Source organism: Pyrgilauda ruficollis, unplaced genomic scaffold, assembly GCF_017590135.1.
Source record: "Pyrgilauda ruficollis isolate IOZ18807 unplaced genomic scaffold, ASM1759013v1 scaffold25, whole genome shotgun sequence".
Taxonomy (NCBI): Eukaryota; Metazoa; Chordata; class Aves; order Passeriformes; family Passeridae; genus Pyrgilauda; species Pyrgilauda ruficollis.
The window spans coordinates 8,687,595-8,701,155 of NW_024523822.1; the positions used below are offsets into that span (position 1 = coordinate 8,687,595).

Below are 13,561 nucleotides of genomic sequence, written 5' to 3' on the forward strand. Positions count from 1 at the left end.
CCTAGTATTTTTTAATAGTGTACTTTTTCCACTCTTAGGGGATGATCTATTTTATTCATCTGAGTTGCATTCTTCCTCTTACTGAAGGTGAGACTAATTATTTTGAAGAATGCAGGAACTACCCTTGTCCATAAAAACAGGTGAAGTTTGGGCAAGGATGGGTACTACTTGTTATATCAGGTAACCAGTTTATGTAGATCACAGTGTGAATTTTCTTTCCATGAGCTAATATTCCATTCAGGGCAAGGGTTATTTCTGCCTCATGCATATCTGTAGGGGATTAAAAAAATCTGAATTACTCAGAAAGTGGGTGGTTTCATTTAGGGAGAAGAAAATGTTTCAAAATATGGAAAGCTTATGTTGGCAGTGGCTCATACAATGTAATTTGTGGAGATGGAGACTAATTACTCCCAACCACACAGTGTATGCTTCTTCTTGGCAATTGACAAGTTTTTTTGAAATACAGAAGATAGTTTCTTTATTTTGGCATTTAATATTTATGCATTTACTGACTTACAGCCCAGTTTTTTATCTGAATGATTCATAACATGCTCATGTCTGTACATGGCTGGTACACAAAATTATATATCATATCAGAAGGAAAAATTTCTATTCTTTCCCCATCCCAAGAGAAAGATGCTACATTTAATCTGATGGAGTTTGTTACCTTGGTTAGTTTCCTTACCCAATCAGCCTTAGACCTTGCTAGGACCCAATCCAGCAAAGCTTTTAGCACATGTTTAAGTTTAAGCATGTGTTTAACTTCCCTTGATTAAAGTTAAAAACATACTTAAGTGCTTTGCTGAACTGGGGTTTCTCTGAAGTAGGCTATGTGGGATGCCAGCCAGTTTCTTTCCATAGTTGTAATTGATTCTACGCAAGTCCACAGATTTTTTCTCAATGTATTTCACACCATTGATATTTATTATGGATGAGAGGATACTTACTTCCATATCAATGATTTGCAAACGTGCAAACACACATGAAGAAAACTTTTGCTTATCTGTAAATCTGTAACAATCTAAGAGGGAAGTGAAATATGGAGAAAAATACCACTGTGTGTATTTCTTAGTCAAGATGTGTTTAAATTCAGGCCATAGCCTGAAAGGCCTACTAGGATTTTCCAGTCATAACTCCTTTTCATAAGTAACCTGACAGTGATGACCACTCAAGGTGACTTTTTGTAATCAGTGTAACATTCAAAACAACTTGCCAATCTCTTTAGTTCGTGTGAAGGCAGCCAAAGCAAAGCAGACAGCATCACCTGACAACTGAAAGATCAAATCCTACTTGATTTGAACAGAACTACTTGACAGAGTTGATCTGGGGTGGCTTCTCCTGGTGCAGTCACTGTAGTGCAATGAATGGAGCTAAATTCTTTCACCCTGTGTAGTTGCAGTAACCATTTGGAGCAAGCTGTTCCACAGGCCATTTTGTTCCAGCTCAGACTCGAGATGCCAAGCTGAACTGGATGAGGCATCTATGTTACCCATCAAGAAAAGAAGGAATCAAAAATAAGAAGAAATATCACCCTTTCACCCCAAAAGGAGAAGAAAGGGTACTGAGGCATACTACTCCTCAAAAGGCTATAATGCTTCCCTTCTATGGAAAATATCCCAGGGAAAGAAATGGAATCTTAAGTAATACTGAAGCTCTGTTTCTCCAAACCACATGAAAGAAGAAAGTAATAGTGAAGTGGCTTTAAATTGCTCAAGAAAGGCCATCCACAGTGGTGGGAGGTTAGCCCAGAGAGCAATATAAGCCACACTTGCACAAACACACAGCATTTCCTCAGTTTAATAATGAGAGCAAATAAGAAATCAAGAAGAGCTCTTCTGCTTTTGTGCTCTCAAGCAAAGTATTTGTGAAAAATATTATTTAACATGGTAGGGATGTCTGTGAGCCTTGTCCTTTTGTATCATTTGTCCAGTTTAAATGCAGATAATTGCAGTATCACATTAGTATCATTTTGTTAGGCATCATTGCCTTTTGACCTCTCTCAACACTGTTTTCTTTTCTGAAAATCATTAATCTTATACTGGGAAAAGCAGTGGTCTGTTACAACTCCCTGCTTTGCTTTCAGCTTTCCAGCTATGACATAACTTTGAGCAGGCACTGAAAAAAATGGAGCAAGACCTTATACTGGCCTTGAATAAAAGGAAATGAAGACGTCATTCAGATCCGTGCAAAATAAGAAAGAAAGGAATAAACCAAGCATCCCAGTGAAATACTTGTTTTGTCCTTGAAACCTGTTGTTTAAAGGTAAAATCTCACAACCAGTTACACCGACTTGTATTCTCCCAGATGCATAAGGTGCTTCAACTGCTGATTTTAACCTGCCTAATTTGGTGCTGAAGATGGCCCTTGAAGTAGGCAGGTGAGAATACCAAAACTGATACTATCTAAGCAAGCCTGAAACCAGATTTTCTTTCCTAAATTCCAACCCATCTTACCATTAATTTAGCTCTCTCCTTGCCAAAGATTATTTTTTCTGGCCATTTCAATTGATGCTAACCATGTAAATCCTTTAGGAATTAATGGAAGAGAGACTTATGTGTTGCCAGACCACAGATGAGCTCATAGCCACACAAGGAAATTAATTAATAAGGAAAGACTGAGCTGCATTAGTTTCAGTCAATTTGCACATTCCAGGGATCACTAGTAAAGTAACTGTTGTCATAATATTTTTTCTTTTAATATTAAAAAGTATTCAGACCACACAGCTGAACCCTGCCCTACAGAATCTTCAAAATTCTGTGCTACAGGATGTGCATCTGTAATTCCATTCACTTGTCTGCTAGACACATGTGCATTACAGGGCATAATTTGGCCCATCATTATGTTTTCCTAACATAAATTAACATTTTTCCCAAGCTACCAAGCCAAACACAACAATAACGATTGCCAGTATCTCTACAGTAAGATCTAAATATAAACTCAGGGTCTATAAGATGCTTACCATAGTGTTGTAATTTGGATCAATACTGAAGGTCGAAGAAGCACTCTGCATTTTGGAGAGCTGCCCATCATTATTTTCCTTTCTTAGAACATCATAAATGGAGCTTGGAGGTTTTTGATCATGTAGAATTTTTTTCGGCTGGCTTTCCAGGCATTGTGGGGCATAATTAACTACTTCAAAAGCCCCAACAGCAGAGTTAAACTTCACTGGCTGGGCAAAAGTCTACAAAAGAAGTTAGGAAAGTTTATGGTACTGTAATAAGGCAACTGTCATTTAACAAATTACTTTTTATCATATAGAGGCATCCTATAGAAGAGAAAATTGCATTATGAGGCTTCTTTCTCTTGGGGCATGAAATAGTAATTCTTGTTTCAGCTGTATAGCTTTCCAAAGCATTCCTACTTTTTTATATCAGCAATGCTTAATTGTCAAGAATTGAATTCATTCTAGATCACAGACCATTCTTTTTCACATTTAAATAATTGATTCAGTACATTGAAGTCTAGAATATATAATTAACTGTGACTTTAGTGACTGCCCTACAGAGAAGTACTGACCTACAGGATCAGATCTACAGTATTATTCTCCCTTTTGTTATGATCAACAATCAAGGCATGAAAATATTAGCAATGAAACTCACCTTTTAAATGTGAGATGCATTTGAGGAGGATGAATCTGAAGATTTTCATATGTAGGAAAGCTTTGTCACCATACTGTTACTTGTAGGTCAAACAACTACCAAAACCCACGTCCTGTAGCAAATTTTATTATACAGCACTAGTTCAGTCAAATACTGTATAATAGATGAGATGGACCAAACTCCAATTTTGGCCATGCAAATGTGACTTTTGTCAACTCACAAAACCCCACCACACATGTACACAATAAAACAGAACCATCTTTCATCTTTTAAGCTCTGGTATCAGGTATTCCCCTAAAAGACTATCTTTCAAATTCTCTTACTTGAAATTAAGAGGAAAAATATGGATGGATTTTACAGAAGTCATAGAGGATACCCATGACAGTTAAGAATAGGAGATTATATAGAACTTATGTGCATTACATACTCTATATTATATAGAGTATATAAGCATCTCTGCACTCAGCTGGACGACAAGGCATGTTGTATTTAGGTACTCAGGAAACTATGGTCACACCTGAACCCAGTGCCAAAACTTATTTTGGCTTTGTTCCAGACAGGATCCCACCTGGTGTTTGCACAGTTGTCGTTCTCCTGCATTTAATAAGAATATTTTATTTGTTCAAGTACTGTATTTTTAATTTCCTTGAATTTTTTCATATATCACATATATGCACACAGACATAACTCATATACATTCTAGATATGTAAAATACATGCTACATATAACATAGAAATATACTACAGAACAATCTGATTCTTCTTCGCACCCATATAAGCCCAGAGTAATGATGTTAGCGTCATCTATTTTGTTGCTTCTGTTTGAAACCCCCTTGTTGATCAGTGTCTGTAGAGCATTGCCCAGAATTGAACCATGTGGCTGCAATATGTTTTTTCAGCATTCCCTACCTATCCCATAATGTCTCACTGTAGAGGCCCAGCCTGGCAAAGCACACAGCATGTGAGAGCTTTAAGAGTACGATTAGTGCCTATGACATCAGGCCGTCACTGCTCAGGGCCATGCTGTGAATTGCATGAGTCTGTTCAGTTACCTAACTTCAGCTGAAATCATGGATTGGTTTTTGTTCTCTGACACCTTCTGCCTCTTTTGGCATTAATTTTCTCCAGGGCACTCAGCAGGTTTTAGTGCTTTTTTTCCCAGATGTACTGAGCAGCATCTAACAAACCTTTCATGTGTAGTAGATTTCCCTACGTGCAGACCTCCTCCCAGTTTGCTACGTGCACACTTCATTTACTTTCAAACCTAATTTGTGCTGCTACTGGCTTTTAAGTGACTAACTGTGCAAACTTAATAGCTATTAAATGTTTTCTTCCTTATATATTCCTTCATGTTTTAAATAAAGAAACAGAAGAAAGTACACTAAGAAACAAAATACTTTAGTCTCTTAGGATTTGAAATGCTCTCACTTGTGGAAAAAAGCAAACAATATGCAAATTTCATAATAAAGGGCTTTGTGACTAGACATGATTGTTTAGAGATTGTTTTAGTTTCATATTTTTCAAACTGAAAACTAAGCAAATATAGTATTAGTTTAGCACATATATCTACTTTTATTTAATAATTTATAATTTGCTCTGGATCTAGGGTTTTTCAATACATATTCTATTTAGCTGAACAGAAAACTATGGCAATTTTAATGTAGTGAAATGGATGCTAGACCATTTTTAAAATGTAAAGTGTATTGCTGTTTTGGGGTCTGACTACCAATCATTTATAAGGCAAATATACTAATGGAACAGAAAGAACATGCACTGTTGGGATAGGAAGATTTAGACTTCATACACTAAATACTTGACTGAAAAAGGAGGTTCTAGACCAGACTTTTGGGGTTTGGATGTAGTTATTTATACCCAGGGACATCAAAAGGCATCCATTCGTCTATCAGTCAGAGAGTAGCCAGTAGACTTGACACTAGCAAGGATGCATCTGGAATACTGCTCCAGTTTTGGGTCCCCTGTACAAGAAGGATATTCACATATTTGATCAAGTCCATCAGAAGACTACGAGACAATTAGAGGCTGGAGCACTCACCCGAGGGAGAAGCTCTAGGAGGACTAGCAGCAGCTTTAGTGTATTTACAAGGAGAATGCTGAACAGATAAAGCCAGGCTTTTTATGGAGGTGTGTGGTGGGAGGACAACAGACCACTTGTCATACACTGAAACAACAGAGGTCTCAACCGGATTCTAAGAAATAGGTGATTTTGGGATGATTAGCACTGGAATAGGTGTCCAGAGTGGAATCAGCTGGAGGTTTTCAAGACCAACTGCAGAAAGTGCCAAGCAACCGGAGTCAGTACTAAAACACTGACCTTGCTCTGAGAAGGAAGCCACACTACAGACCTCCTCAAAGTCTCTTCCAGACAGTAATCTGTGATTCTGTACAAATCCCAAATTCCCAAAAGAGCATCTCTCTATCTCTCAAACTATCACACAAAAGCATTTTAGAATAATTTAAATCTTTCTGGAGAAGTTGTTTACTCAAAAGATCTAGAATGATAAATCAGAATGTTTTCATAAGCATAATAAAAGAAGAGATAATTCCTAATCTTCTTAACCTATCACCACCACAAAAATAAAAGTGACAATGTTATGAGAAAAATAAAATGGGAACACACAAAAAACCGCCCCCAGAACCTGATTTCTTGTAGGAAACATTTTCCCAATTACCACACAGGAGAGAGGATCAGTCAATCCATTTTCCTTTCAGTATCTGAAGAAATCTGGGGCAAAACACTCAATCTAACCACTCTCACACATTACAAACCACAAAAAAAATGCACCAAGAAACTGTTCAGTACCCTCTAGCAAACTTAAAACCTTTCCGGTGGAAGTCAAGCACTGTAAAATCCTGTAACACTTCTCAGGACAATGAGAGAGATTTATGGCACCACCAATATTCCATCAATACAATAATGAGGGATCTCTTCAGTGAAGACACCTATGCTAAGGAGAGCATGATAGTGTACACTAAAGGAAAGGGGGAAATTATCCATGCCAATCTAATATACTAAGAAATATCTTTCTTACCTCACATTTGGCAAATGATTTTGGCTTTTTACAGACAAGTAAAATACACTAACCAAAGACTAACTGTACCATTCTATTTAGTTTGAGCCATTTTTTGATGCTTTGAAGATAGAAAGGGAAATCTCCAGAGACAAGGTGTTAAGAAAAAATAAATCAGGTTTGGCAGGAGCCTTGAAGCTTGGGGTTCATACATTGTCAATGTAGCACAACAAATAAGATCAAGGACTTGAGAATACCAACAAATAAGAAGTCTACAGATTTTGCAAACTGTTTCACTCGCAGGAAATTCTTCTCCCAAAGCCAGTATGACCAGTGTAACTCAGTGTAGTAATCTCAGCTTCAGAAAAAAATCTCTGAGCAAATAACAAAAAAGCTGTTTGCAGACTGTGGTAGCAATACTATTAAATAAATAAACAATTGCATGTACTTTTTTGACAGCAAAGAAATTTCTTAGCTGTCAAATGCACATTGAATATGGTTTTCAGCTGAAAAATAAACAGAATACATAATTCTGAAACCTGAAGTTATACACTTAACTGAAGGGAAGACAAATTTCTCTCAGTCCTCCCATAACAGAAACCAAAACAGCATCCATCACCATGTTGCCAGGATATCAGACATATAAATCTCACTGTTCTCTGTCTTAACAGTTTTCAGATACACTCAACTTCGGATACAATTAGCAAATGTGTAAATATGCTCACATCCCAGACCCAAATAACGTAGCTTGATCCCAAGAGAAACAGAATGACCACAGCTTGGCTGCTTCTTAGGTTAAGGGTGGGAGTGAATAGAGATCTCATCCAGGAGCATTGCCAAAACTTCCTTAAGAAGGGTATATATATATCATAAATAAATGTCAGTGAGAGTCCACACCAGAAAAGAATTTGAGCAGCTCTATGAAGTATCTGGAAAAATTCACACTACACATGGCCAATGAAAAATCTCCCACTGACTTTAATGAGTCCAGGATTTCCCTTCTGTTGATGAGTAAGACAAAAGCCATAATCACATAGCATGATCTAATTAAGAAAGAAGAACATTCAGAGTAAACACACTTAGAAAAAGGAATGTAGTCAGGAATGCTTTGTTTGCTTCCTTCAATGTCAAAGACATGATGCAAGTTTTAGTGCAGGGAAAGTCTCAACATAACATGCAAGCAGGGCCTTATTTCTGTCAAAGCCTTTTTAAGGGAGGTTATATTGGCAACTGCAGCCTCCCTCCTCACACCTGGAAAAGACAAGAGGAAACTAATGAGCATGCACGGATGTTTGAATCAATGATTTGTTGCATGGAATTATTCAAAGTCATCTTCAAAGCAGTGAAGGGCCTGCAGAGCACAGCAGAGTGGATTGTTTTTTTGTTTTCTCCCCTTTCTGTAATCTGTGACTCAGATCAAGCATGATTTTATTTGTGACAGCACTAGGTTCTCAGCACCATTTGGTCTTCAGAAAGGCTGACTGGCCTAAGCTTTGTTACTTGGGTTTTGTTTTCAGAATCATCACCTGCATCAAATGCTGGATCCCAGACTAACTGGAGGAGAGCTTTTACAGTGAGAACAATGTTCAAAAGGAATATTCTTCAAATCTAAAGTTGATAAAATTATGGTCACTTAGAAGATTTCTGCTGCAAGGGAAACCAACAACCAGGGACTCGCCACCAAATTGTCATCTCGTGGATGTGCATCAATTGAAGCAGAAGGTACCACTTTTGCCTCCAGTGCAACTCCTTGAGGTTGCAAAGAGGAGAAGTGTGCTTTCCTCAGGATCACTGGTAACTGGAAAATGACAGGTAAGACCCAGCATGGACTTGGGATGGAATGAGTAGCAAGAAGCTTGTAGAGTGCAAGAGAAACAAGTTGACATTACTGCGTTTGCCTTCAACACTGAGCTGGATGGCAATTTCTGACTCCTGAATTTTCATTCCTAACTAAACATATCCTTGGATGTTTTTAGTACATGAATCAGAGATTCAAATTCTAGCCTGAACTCCTAGAAATGGAAATGTGTCCTGGCCAATGTTCCTCTTAAATCTTTCATTTTACATTAGTTACTAAGGAAGGTGTAACTCGTTTGTGTGTCATGTAATTGGTTTCTGCTACTGTGAAATCACTGTACTACTGGCAACAACTGCCCTCCTGAGGTTTTTTGTATTATGTATTTCAGAAATACTTTCTGTAAATTACATTTTATTACAGTATATAGCTCTTTGGAGTACCTAGATTTATGTCAGATTACATTGAATGTCATTATAGCAAGAGAATCACTTAAGGAATACACTGTAAATCAAAGCAAAAAAAAAAAAAAAAGAAAAGAAACCACCACATGAAAAACCTGCTGCTGTTACAGCAAGTCCCCAGTGATACAATTTTCCATATGCTAATGGTGCATTATAAATCAATGCAGAAGCAGTCCCTTAAAATGAGCACATGCTCCCCCTCATTTCTTGTATCAAGTCTCACAATATTTTCAGTTTAACTTGTTGCCTAACTACTAGCACACCTGGGTAATGCTGTTCCCAGGCAACAGTGTATAAGCACAACAAGAATAAAGCAATGGAAATTTCAATGCACTGTTTCAGTAGAACCCTTCTGAGAAGGAGAAGGTAATCGGGAATGTAAGGTATTCAAACCACAGAACTCAAGGCATTAATAGAACTTAATCCTGAAGAGGATAAATCCTTAGCAAAAGATCAAAGAGAAAATAAAACCAATTATGAGAACATTACAGTTAAAAATAGCTAATAGAGCATCTGTTTTCATGAAGATATGTAAATATGTGGAAGAGAGACCATGCGTCATCTTAGAAACCTACCAAGATTACCAGCATACAACAGTGTTTACTCAGGAGTGACTGTGAACTCTTTTCTGTGGGCTTCCAGAGCCGTCAGGAGTGCCTGGACAATTGCTGCAGTTCAGAGCTGCTGAGCTGCGCCAGGACTGTGGGCTGAGGAGCCCTCTGAGCCCATGGAGAATTTTGGCCTCTAACAGATGTCCTGAAATTTGTGTATGTCCAAGGAGATCAAGAGACTAAAAAGGCTGAACTTCTTACCCACTCCATCCTCTGCAATTTGGGGAAAACTTGAAGCTCTGTTTCCAAATAAGCAGCAAAGGCATGGAGGATGGTATTCCTGCGCTAAGAACAACCTGGCACATGGAAGAAGGTCTGGGTTTAAAACCTAAATACTTAGCCTTGGATTTAGGCAGATATCCTAAGGCAGCTGTGGGGCAGGAGTTGGGGGAGTTGAGGTGTTGGGGAAAGTAAAAAAAACCAGCCATTTACCACACAATTTGTTCCATCTGTGTCTCTCTAGCTTTGTATACTCTTCAGAATCTTGCAGTGTGGTGAAAGCATGTAAAGACTGAGCCCCTGAAAGAAGTCAGTATTGATGCTGTGCACAAAACTCACACTCTGACATAGAGTTTACACCTCCAGATTCTATTTTAGGATTAAAAATTGGAATGAGGAGCCCGTTCTACCATCCTTAGTAGTGCAATTTCCATGCTGTGTACATTTACACAAATCTATGATGTGGCTTAGAGAGACAGCTATGTCTGGTTCAATGAAGTAAGCCAAATCATTTAGTTATGAATCACAACTTAGTGACCTCACCAAGCCACTTTGTAGCTCCTTTAAGGTCCAAGGAGCATGAAGAAATGTTCTGCTCCCTCCTAATGCTGGCAGTGGCTCCTACCAAGCAAGCTATGGAATGGATATATGTTCTTGTAGTGTAGCCTGTTGGACTGCAGTGCCCTAGGAAGGGAACAGGCTGTGGGACAACTCTGTGGCACATCAGGTGGGAGCCACAAGTGACCCTGTAGAAAGGCCTGTGCCACCTGGCAAGGGATTTGAGTGTAAGGTGTCAGGGCCAAGACTACTAAGAAGTAGTTGGATGAGGCTGCCACATTGAGGGAGCAGGACTGTACATGTGACTCTCTATAGAGTGTGGGGAGCCAGGCTGGTTGATAGGGAAAAGGAGCAAAATAGAGGAGAACTGGTTAAATACAAGGTACTGGGTATGATGGTCTAACTGTAACTGGACCAGCACAGAATACAGTGTAAGGCTGCATCCTTCTGGCTGCAGACGGGAGAGGAAGAGGAGGGAAGTGCCAACTTTGAAACCTTCCAAGCCATAAAGAGAAAGAGTTGTTTCTTGAGCTAAAATGTTAATTAATCACTGAGTACATTGCCAGAAAACTGTAAAAGGACAAACATTTGTTATGTCATCATGTTGTAACACTGTAATAGAAGTGGACACCTTTTAAAAAAAGTATTTATGTGCCTTTTTCATCTCCTATTCATATTATTTTAGTGCACTGTGATTTAAATACATAAATTATTAATTATGTAAGTTTAAATACATAAATAACCTAGGAATCTTGGTGGACAACAAGCTGTCCATGAGCCTGTGGCCAAGAAGGCCTGGTGTACGTTAGGAAGAGGACTGCCAGCAGGTCAAGGGCTCTCCAGTACATGGGAGACATGGAGCTCCTTTGGTAGTCCAGTGGAGGGCTACGAAAGTGATTAAGGGACAGGAGCAACTCTCTTATGAGGAAAGGCTGAGGGAGCTGGGCATGTTCAGCCTCAAGAAGAGACAAATAACAAGGGCACTTATCAATGTCTATCAGAATCTGAAGGGAAGATGATGAAGGGAGGATGATGCCAGGCTCTGCTCAGTGGTGCCGAGCAATAGGACAAGAGGCAACAAGCAGAAATTGAAGCACAGGAAATTCCACCAGAACACAAGGAAGAACTTCTTTACTGTGTGGGTGACTGAGCACTGGAACAGGCTGCCCAGAGGGGTGGTGGGGTCCCCCTCACTGGAGATATTCAAGATCCATATGGACACAATGCTGTGCCATGTGCTCTAGGAGGACCCTGCTTGAGCAGGGAGGTTGGACCACCTGGAGCACAGGTGATCCACAGTGGCCCCTTCCAACATGACCCTCTGTGATTCTGTAAATTAGCAAGAGAACATCTGTCCCCAGAAGTCCAGATAACTGGGCTATTCTTACTGATAATAACACCGAGCACTAAGAGTTGCTACCATTAAAATACAGATATATGGCAAAACATAAAATTTTCCAAGATGGATTAAGTTAATCTTAGTAAGGCTCTTCTTGTATTTTGCAAGGGATTTCTGTAAGGTACTTACCAGAAGACTCAAAAATTCATTAAAGAAATCCACAAGCATATCATCTGTGGCTAAGCATTCTTCCTATAGAGAGATAAAACCACAAAGCACAACTTGTAATAATCTGCATTAATATTTAAATGCACTATTGCCTCAAACAATATTTTTTCCATGAGATATGACATGGAAGATTTTACAAAATATTATTTCCCATTTTTGAAAATATGGTCATTGCATCACTGTTATATTCTAGCCATTGCACACTGCCAAGATCCTTAGCAATTTAAAATGCACACATGAAGGTAAATCCTTTACCAATGAATTTACAGATAAAGCTTTCATAAACCAAACAGCTTCTAGATGCTGAAACGTTTGAAAAAATGTGCATAAGCTAAAAGTCTTGAAACTCCCCACACTGTACCTTTCTCTCTTGCACTTGGGAAGAAGGAGAGTATAATATTTTACCAGGGCCAGCTTCTGCTCTCACACTGCTGCTTGGGGATATTTGAGGACTAAAAGGGAGTACACTAACCTATAATTTGGCTCAGCAAGCAAGCAGTGTATGCCATACTTTGAATCTGACAGAACTGGGAGGCTTCCTGCTGTCCTCATCAGAAGTGAAGACTGCATCTGCAGGTGTTTTTGTATCCTTTCTGGTGCCTGCATTTTAAATCCTGCTAACGTGACACAAAAACTGTAGACTAGAAGTTGAATATTTTTGCTGTTGACAAATCCAAAAGTATGGCTCCAAGTCTTACTTTTACTGACTCAGTATCTCCACCATCCCCATTTCAATTCAACAGAGGGTAAAACTGGAACATTATTCCACTGGTGTTCAGATATGTGTCTTCAGTATAATGAAGACACTTAAATAATTTTTAGTAGTTTAATTTTCATTAATATTCTATCATTTCAGCCTTGCAAGACAAAAAGAATGAACTTAAATTTCATGTATTTGCCAATAGTGGCAAAGGTGTTGCAATACAAATCTTTTTTCTCTTTCTGAAGTTGACAGCATTGAACTGTGCTAGTAAGGAATAGCATTAAACAGAGATTATGCACAGTGTACAGGCAGGCAGTATCTTGATCCAAACCACAGTGGCCTCACATAAATGCAGATAGCTTGTGCTCAGATAAGGAAGAAATCTGAGATAACATGACAAGTCAGGACTAGACCTGATGGTGTTTGTCTGGCCCTAGTCTGCCAGCATTTATTCCTTAGCACTTGTGGTTGCTGTGGTGACTAATACAGCACAGGCAAGGTAGCCCAAGCTCATTCCTAGAAAATGCTGCCAGTGCTGAAAGCAAGGCTTTCATGCCTTATTCAGATCTCAGGCCTGTGGCAAATGCAACTGCAGTGTCATGGACCTAGAGATGTTTGGGCACTGCTTAAATAGGGGAATTTACCAAAGTGTCTAACCCATTTTGAAATCAACAGAGAATCCTCTTACTAATGTCAATAGGCAACCAAATCTAGAAATATCAATTCTGCAAGTGTTAACACAATTAGGAAAGGAAATTAATTAGAAACAAGCTATATGTTTGATTTGACACTGACAAGGATGAATCTTGAGATAGGACTAGATATTATAATACATGATGAAAATATTTTATTGTTTCAAATGACTTATTAAAAACAATTAATTTGTTATTGGTGGAAGTAAAAGCTCTTTAGGAACATGCAGGTAACATGCTTTTAATTTACCTAGGATATAATTCTCTGTAGTCCTATAAAACAGCAAGAAATGTAAACACAGTGGCTGATTAATAGATAAAATG

The 13,561-nt window shown here is 38.6% G+C and overlaps 1 protein-coding gene across 1 annotated transcript in view; it reads right to left on the reverse strand.

The window, feature by feature from the left end:
* Positions 1-13,561, reverse strand: part of RGS22 (regulator of G protein signaling 22) — a 58,282-nt gene that overhangs the window by 43,130 nt on the left and 1,591 nt on the right. Inside the window, 2 exon segments of the mRNA XM_041470562.1 lie at positions 2,960-3,181; positions 11,804-11,866. Coding sequence (XP_041326496.1) covers positions 2,960-3,181; positions 11,804-11,866 — 285 coding nt within the window.